This window comes from Rhinatrema bivittatum, chromosome 3 (genome assembly GCF_901001135.1).
Source record: "Rhinatrema bivittatum chromosome 3, aRhiBiv1.1, whole genome shotgun sequence".
Taxonomy (NCBI): domain Eukaryota; kingdom Metazoa; phylum Chordata; class Amphibia; order Gymnophiona; family Rhinatrematidae; genus Rhinatrema; species Rhinatrema bivittatum.
Window position 1 is genome coordinate 191,190,756 of NC_042617.1, and position 13,174 is coordinate 191,203,929.

Genomic DNA, 13,174 nt, shown 5'->3' on the forward strand with positions numbered 1-13,174 from the left:
GAAAGACTAAATGAATTATTTGCTTCCGTGTTTACTAATGAGGATGTTGGGGAGATACAAGTTCCGGAGATGGTTTTCAAGGGTGATGAGTCAGATGAACTGAACGAAATCACTGTGAACCTGGAAGATGTAGTAGGCCAGATTGACAAACTAAAGAGTAGCAAATCACCTGGACCTGATGGTATGCATCCTAGGGTACTGAAGGAACTAAAAAATGAAATTTCTGATCTATTAGTTAAAATTTGTAACCTATCATTAAAATCATCCATTGCACCTGAAGACTGGAGGGTGGCCAATGTAACCCCAATATTTAAAAAATGCTCCAGGAGCGATCCGGGTAACTATAGACCAGTGAGCCTGACTTCAGTGCCGGGAAAAATAGTGGAAACTATTCTCAAGATCAAAATCGTAGAGCATATAGAAAGACATGATTTAATGGAACACAGTCAACATGGATTTACCCAAGGGAAGTCTTGCCTAACAAATCTGCTTCATTTTTTTGAAGGGGTTAATAAACATGTGGATAAAGGTGATCCGGTAGATGTAGTGTATTTGGATTTTCAGAAGGCGTTTGACAAAGTCCTTCATGAGAGGCTTCTAAGAAAACTAAAAAGTTGAGTGAGGTTATCAAATTTGCGGATGATACAAAATTATTCAGAGTAGTTAAATCACAAGCAGATTGTGATACATTATAGGAGGACTTTGCAAGACTGGAAGATTGGGCATCCAAATGACAGATGAAATTTAAAGTGGACAAGTGCACATTAAAAATAACCCTTGCTTTAGTTACACAATGTTATGTTCCATATTAGGAGCTACCACCCAGGAAAAAGATCTAGGCATCATAGTGGATAATATTTTAAAATTGTCGGCTCAGTGTGCTGCAGCAGTCAAAAAAGCAAACAGAATGTTAGAAATTATTAGGAAGGGAATGGTTAATAAAACGGAAAATGTCATAATGCCTCTATATCGCTCCATGGTGAGACCGCACCTTGAATACTGTGTACAATTCTGGTCGCCGCATCTCAAAAAATATATAGTTGCAATGGAGAAGGTACCGAGAAAGGCAACCAAAATGATTAAGGGGATGGAACAGCTCCCCTATGAAGAAAGGCTGAAGAGGTTAGGGCTGTTCAGCTTGGAGAAGAGACAGCTGAGGTCTTTAAGATCATGAGAGGTCTTGAACGAGTAGATGTGAATTGGTTATTTACACTTTCATCTAATAGAAGGACTAGGGGACATTCCATGAAGTTAGCAAGTAGCACATTTAAGACTAATCGGAGAATATTCTTTTTCACTCAACGCACAATAAAGCTCTGGAATTTGTTGCCAGAGGATGTGGTTAGTGCATTTAGGGGTAGATTTTGAAAAACTGCGCAATCGCGTTCTTTTGTTTGCGCAGCAGGCGCAAACAAAAGTACGCTGGATTTTATAAGATACGCGCGTAGCCGCGCGTATCTTCTAAAATCCTGGATCGGCGCACGCAAGGCTTCCAATTTTGGGCAGCCGGAACGCGCCGAGCCGTGCAGCCTGCCTCCGTTCCCTCCGAGGCCGCTCCGAAATCGGAGCGGCCTCGGAAGGAACTCTCTTTCGCCCTCCCCTCACCTTCCCCTCCCTTCCTCTACCTAACCCACCCCCCTGGCCCTATCTAAACCCCCCTTCTACCTTTATCCATGGATTTACGCCTCCCGGAGGGAGACGTAAATCCACGTGCGCCAACAGGCTGCTGGCGCGCCGAGACCGGACCCGGGGGCGGTTCCGGAGGGCGTCGCCATGCCCCCGGAACGCCCCGGCCCGAAACCACGCCCCTGGGCCCGCCCCCGAAACGCCGCACCCCGCCCATAAAACGCCGCATCGTTCGGCCCCACCCCCGACACGCCCCCTTCCGAAAACCCCGGGACCTACGCGCGTCCCGGGGTTCTGCACGCGCCGGCGGCCTATGGAAAATAGGCGCGCCAGCGCGCAAGGCCCTGCTCGCGTAAATCCGGGCGGATTTACGCGAGCAGGGCTTTGAAAATCCGCCCGTTAGCATAGCTGGGTTCAAAAAAGGTTTGGCTACGTTCTTGGAGGAGAAGTCCATTAACTGCTATTAATCAAGTTTACTTAGGGAATAGCCTCTGCTATTAATTACATCAGTAGCGTAGGATCTTCTTAGTGTTTGGGTACTTGCCAGGTTCTTGTGGCCTAGTTTGGCCTCTGTTGGAAACAGGATGCTGGCTTGATGGACCCTTGGTCTGACCCAGCATGGCAATTTCTTATGTTCTTATGTTCTTACAACGAGAGAGAGAGGTAGAACTTAATTTCCATATATGGCAGCAGAGATTGGATTGGACAAAACAGAGGAGGAAGGTTGAAGAGTGGGACAAAGCTCAATTTCCATACAGAGAGCAAGAGGGGGCAGAGTTGGAGAGTGCAGGGGAGAGAATGGTGGAGCTCAATTAGCATACCGGAAATGCAAACGCAGAGCAACCTTTCTCTTTAATATACTTACATTAAGGACCTGATTTACAAAGGGTTTTCCCCCTTGTTAAGCCTGATATACAATGACTTTTCTTTCATTCTGTGTCTATGGGGATAACTTAGTAAATTGCACTTAGGGAGAGCAATTTGCTCATTTACCCAGGTAAATGGCGTTTGAAAAGTGCTCACTCTTTATGTGTTTTAAAGTACATACATGATCATCAATGCGCATAAAAGGGGTATCAGACAAGGTGGTTAGGTCAGGTAGGCAACAACAAGCATTTTAGAAACTTCATGCATTTTTCAGGCAAGAAATATCTGCAGAAAAAAAAAGTGTGAAATTCTGTGGATACTTTTACCCTTGCCAATTTTCGAAAGGAAATTATGCACATACTTTCCCTTTCAGAATTGGTGCAAAATTTGCTGGGAAATGTATCTGCCGACTTTGCAACCATGTAGGAACTTTTGAAAATTGCCCCCAGGGAGGGGAATTTTCAAAGGCATTTTCTGTGGGAGAAAGTATTTTACCTGCAGAAATGGTCTTTTGCAAAACTGCCTGCCAAATATGCACTTATTGCCTGTTTATATATAAATTTACTCAGACTGAGTGGAAGCATTCTTGAGAGTGGTGTTGAGGAGGGGTTTGAACTTATGCTCATACTTTTGGATCTTCAAAAGTATACATCTACATTTTCTCAAAAATTTCCACACAGGTGTAATTGTGTTTGGGCAAATTTGAAGGTGAATTTTAAATCCTGATGCATACATTAATTAGGGGATATGCAAATATGTTGGACTCGCATGTACCAAACAGATTTTAAAAGCGAGCACCACCTGGAGCGCACACACATCTTGGAAGTTTTAAAAAATGGGTGGGGCGTGGGCGGGACTTGAGCATTCCAGGGTGGGCTGAGAGATGCGCACATAGGAAATGAGCTTTCAAGACTGCATATGTCCCTGTCTCAAAAGCTCATGTGCTAAAATGGATATTATTTTTGTGGTGATTTACAATGTATGGCAACCTACCAAAATTCCAGGACTAATGGGCTGATGCATTAAGGTGTGCACCATCTAGCGCACAGGTTTATGTGCAGTTGGACGCCCGTTTTGGATGCGCTAGACTAGCACCCGACGTAATAAGATTAGTGCGTTGAATATGAGCACCCAAACAAACGCATAGCCGATAGTGCTCATCACATGTAAATTCCATGTACTTGAGGCTATTAGCTATTATACCCTGATGTAGAAAATCGCTGGGCACCCAACGCACAGTTTTTAATGTAGCAAATTTAACTCCAACCACAGGGCTGGCGATAAGTCAATCAGCGAGTCAAGGGCTGTGGGGCATTGAAACATTATTGTCCTCTGCTATTCCTCCTAATAGTATCATTGTGATACTTAAAAGTACTGCTTGCAGTGTTTAAGAATAAAAGTATATGCAATGGCTTGATGAAAAAAAAAAGTTCTGGACACACAATATACACGCACAATAGACACACTCCAGGCCGATTTAGCCACTTGCTATTGTGCGTGTATATTGTGCTTGCATATTGGGCAAAATCGATCTGAAGCAGGATAAAACAGGTGCCAAATGCATTTGAGCACTAGTGATGCACAATGCTTCCCTAGCACATCCATTTTAATGCAACAGCTCATTTAAATATTGCATCTTGCACCCAGGAGACGTGATGGTGTGTGCATTAGGAAAACAGGCACTCAATATGAGTGCCCATTATAAAGCACATCTTATTGTATCAGCCTATGATATGACTAATAGAACTAAATATTACATTCTTGGTAACTTTTGTTTGTAAACAAATTTATATTGTTCATTACAATATGCTAATATTCTGTATGTTTTCTATGTACAGACAGACTCTGATATTGAAAGTCTACGTCCTCATCGATATAGTAGAGGCAGTAGAGGTAAGAGAATGTGTTGATACTGATTTCAATTAAATATTGAATGTACAAATTAAAGATCATTGATGAAAAATGCATGTGCAATCTACAGAAAACAACTTTAGTTTTGAACCTAGAAAGTTAATATCATATTTTTTTCTTTATAATTCATGATTTTAATTTCAGAATTAAAATTCCCTCCATTCTTACCAACCATTTTGCCATGTATTTTTTTTATTCACAGAGATTTGACTGAATTGTTTTCTGCAACTTTGGCTAAGCTTTAATCTTTTTGTTGCTGTGTTTATATAGAGTTTATACAGAGTTATTTTTATGTTCTTGCTTTTTTAAGGCAGGCAGGTAATTTACTTTTGGTTGCCTAGAATCTGTGTATTGCTACCAAGGTGTTGCGCTGAATGTGGACCCTTGGCCTGGCGCAGGATTGGTACAGTCCTCTGAGGCATCCCAGAGGGCGCCTGCCGCCAGGAGTCAGAGCACATGAGAAGACAGAGGGTGATAGGAACTTCACCAATAACGGTCCAGGGGCTCCGTGGGTTGAGCCCTTGGATTCCCGACTGCATTCCATACAGCCACCATCCTTTTGTTTGCCATAGTGCTATAGTGACATTGTAGATTTTAGTAGAAAAGGACCTTCATGCATTTTCATTTTGCCTAGCTGTACTTCTCCCACTACCAAGCAGAGCATGACCATGTGCAGACTTAATCCTGATAATCTTTTTCCCTACCTTCTGTATACTACAGCATAGAGAGTATAAGACCCTCCTAGCTGGCCACAGTTTTCCATCAATACCATTCTTTCCCTTCCTTAGAGTAGCTTCTGCACCAAATTCCCTCTAGGCCAGGGGTGGGCAAAGTTTTTGTGCTGGGCCACATTACAAATTATTGAGTTCAACAAGAGCTGGAGGATGGGGTGGGGTGGAGCAGGGTGGGATGGGATGGGAGTGGCAGAGCTGGTCCTCAACACATCAATCAAATTTCTAAAACTTGCTGCAGCCATTTCAGTATTCAGCAGGCTTAAGTGCCATCGTTTTTAGTACCCAAGTAGCCCCTTCAATCATGAATCCCCAGCCTCTACCAAAATCAGAAAAACCTCCACCTGAACAGGTACAAGACATTTTCCCAGCCATCAAACCACCTAACCTCAATCACAAATGCAGGCCATAAGTAAGTATAAATAGTAAGATGCAGCCAAAAAATTGGACTGGAAACCACTAAAAGCCAAACTCAAATGCAGTGCAATAAGTCAAAAACAGAAATCTCACTATTCCTCATAAAACAAAATCAAGAAATATAAATCAATCATAACAAGGAGGAAACCCTACTAATGAAAAACATATTTCAAAAGAAATGACAAATAGAACACTGCCTAATAATTAAGAATAAGGATAAAAAAAACTTTAAACTTTTCCCCCAAATCAATGAAATATTTCAAAACAGCAGACATATCAAACACCCAATAACTAAAACGAATAAGGATAACAAAAATCTCCCCCCCCCCCCCCCCAATATCTGGAAACTTTTCATTTCCAGTCAGCCTGAGATCATAGAATCTCTTTCATAGGCACACACACACAAGTAGGCTCCCAAACTCTCAATTTCACAGGCACATATGCACAAGCAGGCTCCCAATCTCTGTCTTTCACAGGCACACATATACAAGCAGGCTCCCAGTCTCTCTCCTACACACAAGCAGGCTCCCAGTCTCTCTATCTCTTTCAACAGGCACACACACAAGCAGGCTACCAATTTCTCTCTCACAGGCGCACACACAAGCAGGCTACCAATCTCTCTCTGTCTCTCAGTCACACACACACAAGCAGGTTCCCATTCTCTCTCTCTCTCTCAGTCAAACACACACAAGCAGCCTCCCATTCTTTCTCTCTCTCTCTCTCTCTCAGGCACACCACACAAGCAGGCTCCCATTCTCTCTCTCTCTCTCAGTCACACACACACAAGCAGGCTCCCATTCTCTCTCAGTCACACACACACAAGCAGGCTCCCATTCTCTCTCTCTCGCTCGCTCAGGCACACACATACAAGCAGACTTCCAATCTTTCTGCCTCTCTCACAGGCACACACTCAAGCAGGCTACCAATCTCTGTCTCACATGCAAACACAAAAGCACCCTTCCAAACACACAACTGTAACTCTGCTCACTCTTCAGTCCCTCTGGCCTAGGTTGAAGCAGCGACCCTCTTTTCTTCTCCTCCAGCGAGTGTCGCTGCTGCATCTCCCTTCTCCTTCTTTGGTCTGGCTGGCCTACACTTGCCACATCTTTTTGTCTTCATTTTTGGCCTGCCAGCCTCAGTGCCAGCAGGTGCCACTGCTGCTTCTTTTCTCGTCCCACTAGCCTTAGCTCCGGTGGGTGCCTCCCTCATGGCATTTTTCTTCTGTTTTCAGCTCTGACGACCTGAGCTCAGGCAGATGCCATTGCTGCAACCTTTTTTTTGTATTTTTTGGCGCTGCTGGCTGGGCTCCGGCGAGTGCCACTGCCGCATCGCTGTCTCTTTTCACTGGCTGGAACTCTGCCAGCACTGATGGACACTATCTCTCCTCGCTGGTGGAGGTGGGATCCTCGCCAGTGCTGATGAACGGGGTCACTCCTTGCTGGTGGGGAGTTGGTGCCAGCTCTGACAAACGGGGTCTCTCCTGGCTGGCCGAGGTGGGAAGTCCATTACCTGCTATTAATTAAGTTGACTTAGATAATAACCATCGCTATTACTAGCAATGGTAACATGGAATAGACTTAGTTTTTGGGTACTTGCCAGGTTCTTATGGCCTGGATTGGCCACTGTTGGAAACAGGATGCTGGGCTTGATGGACCCTTGGTATGACCCAGTATAGCTTGTTCTTATGCACATAAAAGCCACTTCTACCACATAAATCAGGGAATGGTTTTTTTTGTTTTTTTATTGCATTTTTTATGTTATACATTCAAGTAAATCTTGAAAGAGGAAAATTACAATGACATTATCATTAAGAAATATATAAAAGAAAAAAAAAAGGCAGGGATTTTCTTTTTTTATTATGTAACCTTTCCATATTAACTAGTACTTCTGCTTAATCTGTTTCCTTAAAATTATTAGTCTTCAATGGTATATGGGTTCCATCAGTGTTGAGGACTTGGATACTTTGACATAATAATTATCAGGGTGTTTTTAAAGGGGTGTGCGCTGATACCATTTCCAGTTTTACCAGTTCAACCTCAGTTCATCCAGTTAAGAGATAGGTCCTCCTCCATCCCCCCTCTGTTTTCATAGCCTTCACTCTCCCCATTTGACCCCGACCCTTAAAAATCCGCAGATCTGCCTAGTATTTTTTATAACTTGCACAGCATCCTTAGCAGAAGTAAAGTTACGTGGCAGGGGGCCTCAGTGGGCAGTGGAATGCATAAGTATTTATGTACACATCTCAGCATCATGCCCCAAAACACCCATGTCCCGCCCACACCACACCCACGCCCACCCCTTTTTGAAAAATTCTAAGTTCCCTGTACGTACCAGGATCAGTCCAGACTGCTGGGTTATTTATTTATTTATTTATTTATTTATTTATTTATTTATTTAATGGTTTTATATACCGACATTCATCAGAGATATCACATCGGTTTACAATAAACGAGAAACTGCGCATAAGGTGCGCTTGACAAGTAACATGGGAACGAGAAACTGCGCTTAAAATACAGTTGACAAGTAACTTAAAAACTGGTACATATAAAGCTGTTAAAAGAATAAATGTCTATATGCCTAAAAAGAGATATGTATGAGACTAAAGATATGGAATATCAGGTAACTTATATACATAGATTATGTACATAGATTTCCAAAATCTATGTTATACTAAACAAAGCCGACTCATTTGTCGCCAAGCACCCCCATTGAAATTGTCAGCACAGTGTGCTATGGCAGTCAATAAAGCAAACAGGATGTTAGGAATTATTAGGAAGGGAATGGTGGATAAAATGGAAAATATCATTAATGCCTCTGTGTTGCTCCATGGAGAGACCACACCCCGAGCACCGTGCACAACTCTGGTCGCCACATCCCAAAAAGGACACAGCCGCACTGGAGAAGGCACAGAGAAGGGCAACCAAAACGATAAAGGCGATGGAACAGCTCCCCTACGAGGGAAGGCCAAAGAGGCTAGGACTGTCCAGCCCGGAGAAGAGACGGCTGAGGGGGGACACGACAAAGGTCCACAAAATCATGAGAGGTCTAGAATGGGCAAACGCGAATCTGTAATCCACTCCTTCAGATAATAGAAGGACTAGGGAGCACTCCATGAAGTGAGCAAGTAGCACATTCAAAACAAATCGGAGAAAATTCCTCTTCACCCAGCGCACAATCAAGCTCCCGAACCTGTTGCCAGAGGATGTGGCCAAGGCAGTTAATGTAGCTGGGTCCAAAAAAGGACTGGAAAAGTTCCTGGAGAAGAAATCCACCAACTGCCACTATGCCTCCCCTCCAGCAGATGGAGTCAGAGAAAAGCTGAAAAGCACCCCCTAGATATACTGGTGTGCCACCTGCAATCCCTCAGTATTTTCTCTGATTCCAGCAGATTGAGAGGCATAACCTGTGGTCCTGTTCTGGTTAGGTTTGTGGTCTGGGAATCCCCAGTTTTAATCAATTTAATTGGGTGTGCTGGCTAGATCAACTGGTTTCTCCTTTATTGGAGATTCTTTAAAAAAAAAAAAAAAAGTGTTTGTATGTTTTGTTTTTTTAAAATTTTTTATTTATTCAATTTCAAAAACTTACAAAGCATTACATTCTTTGTTCAGTAATAAAGAAAAACATTTTTTAAACATCTTTAAACATAGGAAATTCCAATCAAAATTTAGCCCACAAAATAAAGAGGGGTGGAGTACAAACAATTGGGAAGCCTTAACATCATCATCCATAAAAAGAAACTAGCCTTTAGCCGGGTATTTACTTTCCCATCTTAAATTCAGTTAAGTAATCGGACTAATCATGGGTGATAAGGTATCTATCACCCTACTATCGGCTCGATACAATAAGGCCGCGGTAAAAACAGTGCGGCAGTGTCAGGCGCACCCTTCCTCCCCGCATGCACAGTTCTCCTGACCTAACGCCTGATTCTCTCTTCTAATCGCATGCAAATGCATGCCGCGGCTGTGAAGCGTTAGGGAAGGGTTATGCCCGCGCAACCCATTTTACTGTATAGGCGCTGTAACAGCGCCTATACAGTAACCTGGGTGCGCTGGTACCTGTCATTTCAAATGACATTTGAAATGACAGGCACCAGGAAGTGTAAAAAAGTGTAAAAAGTGTAAAAAACAAAAAACCTGTGTGTTATATAAAAAAATAAAACAATTTAAAATACCTGTCGGAGGAGCCGTGGGTCCAGGCGGCCGGTGGGCGGCGGGCAGCCATCAGCGGCATCCGGTAGTCCCTTCTCCCTTCCTCCCTCCCTCCCCTGCCTGGATGAGTGCCAAAATCGCACGAGCGGGGGGGGGGGGGGGGGGGGGGGGCGGCAGCAGGATCCGGGAGCGGCGGGTAGGCAGCAGCGGGGTCCGGGGGGGCAGCGGCAGCGGGGTCCGGGGGGGCAGCGGCAGCAGGATCCAGGGGTGGCAGCGAGATCCGGGGAGCGAGTAGCGGCAGCGTGTTCGATCGGGCAGGCAGGTAGGTGGCAAAATAAAGATGGCCGCCTGCACGGGAAAATTGTGCAATTGGCCGCTGAAGACGTGACGTCACACCCCGTGACGTCACACCCCGTGACGCCAAACGTCGTGACGTCACGTCTTCAGCGGCCAATTGCACGATTTTCCCGTGCAGGCGGCCATCTTTATTTTGCCACCTACCTGCCTGCCCGATCGAACACGCTGCCGCTACTTGCTCCCCGGATCTCGCTGCCGCCCCTGGATCCTGCTGCCGCTGCCCCCCCGGACCCCGCTGCTGCCTACCCGCCGCTCCCGGATCCTGCTGCCGCCCCCCGCTGCCGCCCCCCCCCGCTGCCGACCCGCCCGTGCGATTTTGGCGCTCATCCAGGCAGGGGAGGGAGGGAGGAAGGGAGAAGGGACTACCGGATGCCGCTGATGGCTGCCCGCCGCCCACCGGCCGCCTGGACCCACGGCCCTCCGACAGGTATTTAAAATTGTTTTATTTTTTTATATAGCACACAGGTTTTTTGTTTTTAACACTTTTTACACTTACCATAGCAGGCCCGAGCCTTGCTACTTTTTCGTTTGTTTTTTTTTTGCTTCAGGAGGAGGGGACCGGACGGGGCTGCAGGAGACCGGACGGGACCAGGGCGGGTAAGCAATGTTTTTACACTACACTACACTACACTAACTCCTACTAGGGGGAGGCGGTAAACTAGCAGGTTAAGGCCGCGGCAGAACAGCGGGTTACGGAGGAGATAATATCAGCGCCCGTTACAGTATCGCAGGGGAATAGCTAATTCCTTCATTATACAGCTTTTTCGTTCATTTACATGCTGGGTGCGGAAAGGGTTTAGGAAAGGGTTTAGGAAGCGCTAAGGACGCGTGAAACTGGAGACTGTATCGCTGGATGGCCTTACTCGTCTGTATTGTGCGCTCCCAGCACGTTACAGACCGGGAATCTTTAACTCAACGTTACTGTATCGACCTGTTTGGGAGCTAAGCCATGCCTTAAGATGTTCGGGCAGGTAATAGACATACGTAATATTATTTAATTTAACAATGCATCTGCATGGGTATCTGAGCTGAAAAGTCGCTCCTAGAGCTCTAGTTTCCTGCCTTAATACCAAGAAACCTTTCCTGCGTGGCTTTAGCCAGATCCGGAAAGATCTGGACAAATTGCCCCATAAAATGGGTCTCCATATTTTGAAAGTAACTTCTCATTATTGTCCCGATATCTTTCTCATAAATAAATGAGACTAATAAAGTGGCTCGTTCCACGATCTCTGTAGCCGATGATTCTAGGAAGTTTGTCAGGTTAGCCATATCCAGCTGATTGTTTATCCTGTTATCTCTTATTTGCCGAAAAGGTAGAAAATAAACTTTGTTCAATGCCGGTATATCTTCCAAGGGTATTTGTAGGATCTCTACAAAATACCTCCGCAGAGTGACTCTTGGCAATTCTCCTATAATTTTAGGAAAATTTAAAAGTCTTAAATTGAATCTTCTAAAGCGATTCTCCAGCATTTCTATTTTCCTGTTAAGCGTATTACAGTCTGCAATAGTTGTAGATTGCACAGCTTGACACTTTTTTATCTGATTTTCCAGCACCTGAATTTTTTCCCCATGTTCATTAATTTTCTTATCGTGGTCTTGAGTCACTAAGTCCATCCTGGAGGAAATTTGGGAAATCTGTGTCATACAGGTTTGGAGCGCCACATTTTGTTGAGCCATAAGCTCCCAAATTGTATCCAAAGTTATCACAGGCGGCTTCAACGGGGGCACTATCTTGGATTGAAGCCCTTGAGCACCAGCGGTTTTAGAAGTGTCCATTGTTAAAACAGAAATCAAATTTGTCTTACCACGTCCAACTTCCTCTATCCCCTGTGCTCCAGCCTCTCTCCAGGCAGTGTCACCGCCTTGCCCCGATGTCATTCTCTCCGCCTCCTCCATCGAAGCTGCTCCCTCCATGGTGTCCTCCGGGCGCAATCTGCTCGAGGACCCCAACACAGCCACAGACGGCAATGAGGACCAAATTGCCTGTGGAACCCTTAACTCCGGAGGGCTGAGCGATGTTTCCCCAGACGAGGCAGCGGCTTCCTTCGCGTTCTCGTCAGCAGGGATCAGCGTCTCTCCTTTGGGGTAAAGTTGCGCCGTTTCAAGAATGGTACGCTGTCCGGCTGGGAGTGAGGGTGTTGAGGGGAAGACCCTCACCTTCCCTTTGCGTTTCGGGGGCATTCCAATGAGCAACAAAGTAACAGTTTAGAGAAACAAGCAGGAGCAGTTGAAACGCGCTGCTACCCGGCGGCCATCTTAACTCTGCCCTGTACCCTCCTTTTTCACCCCAAGTTTTTGTATGTTTAATGTGTTTGTGTAGTGTTCGCGGCGCAGCGTGCAGGCAGGTGAGTTGGCAGGCAGAGAGGGCATTGCCCCCTGACTTACCTGGAGCTAGTGTGTCCCAGTAGCTTGGGGGAGAGCTTACCGGTGGGCCGGTCACCCTCCCCCCATGATTCCAGGGTTTCGAGCTCTGAAGGGAGCTTGAATTTGGTTTTCTCTCTTAAAAAAAAAAAAAAAGAAAGAGATAAAGGCACTTAAGCCCTGTTGGGGACAGGCAGTGTCCTCGCAGTTACAGCCCCGGCCTGTCGAGTTTTCTACTGAGGACTCCGGAGGGGGTGGCTAGTTCACCCGGCGCGCGATTGCTGCTTGTTTTGTTTTGGCGCGTTTTTTTTTTTCCTGCTGCCTGCTTGTTTTGTTGCGCTTTTTCCTGCTGCCGGCCTGTCCCCAGATGCCGCGATCTTCGGCCTGCACGGCCTGTGGGGGGGCAGAGGCACGACTCTCCCGAGAGTGTCTCTGCACCCGATGTCTTCCCGGGGGCAAGGGACTCTCTCGGGGGCCGAGCGCTGCCCGCAGCAGATCCTCTCTCCCCTTCTCAGCGCAGCAAAAGCAAGTGCAGGGTTCCCGAGCTTCGGCCCCGCCTCCCATAGACAGGGGGGCGGCGGCCATCTTGGCCACGCGGTAGACAGGGGCATCGGCGTCGGAGAAGGAAATCTCCCCTCCTCCTTCACCACCTGCCTTAACGCCACAGAGCACGCCCGATTCAGAGGTGCATCGGCCCCCCCCTCCCTCCCGGCCCGCGGGGGACAGTCTAAAAAGGTCAGTGGTTCCTTTTTCTCC

The 13,174-nt window shown here is 46.1% G+C and overlaps 1 protein-coding gene across 1 annotated transcript in view; it reads left to right on the forward strand.

Annotated features, from left to right (window-relative positions):
• The window catches only part of ADGB (androglobin), a 790,434-nt gene that overhangs the window by 397,102 nt on the left and 380,158 nt on the right, over positions 1-13,174 (forward strand). The window contains exon 14 of the mRNA XM_029594040.1: positions 4,332-4,386. Within this exon, the coding sequence (XP_029449900.1) occupies positions 4,332-4,386 (55 nt within the window). The remainder of the gene's footprint in view (positions 1-4,331; positions 4,387-13,174) is intronic.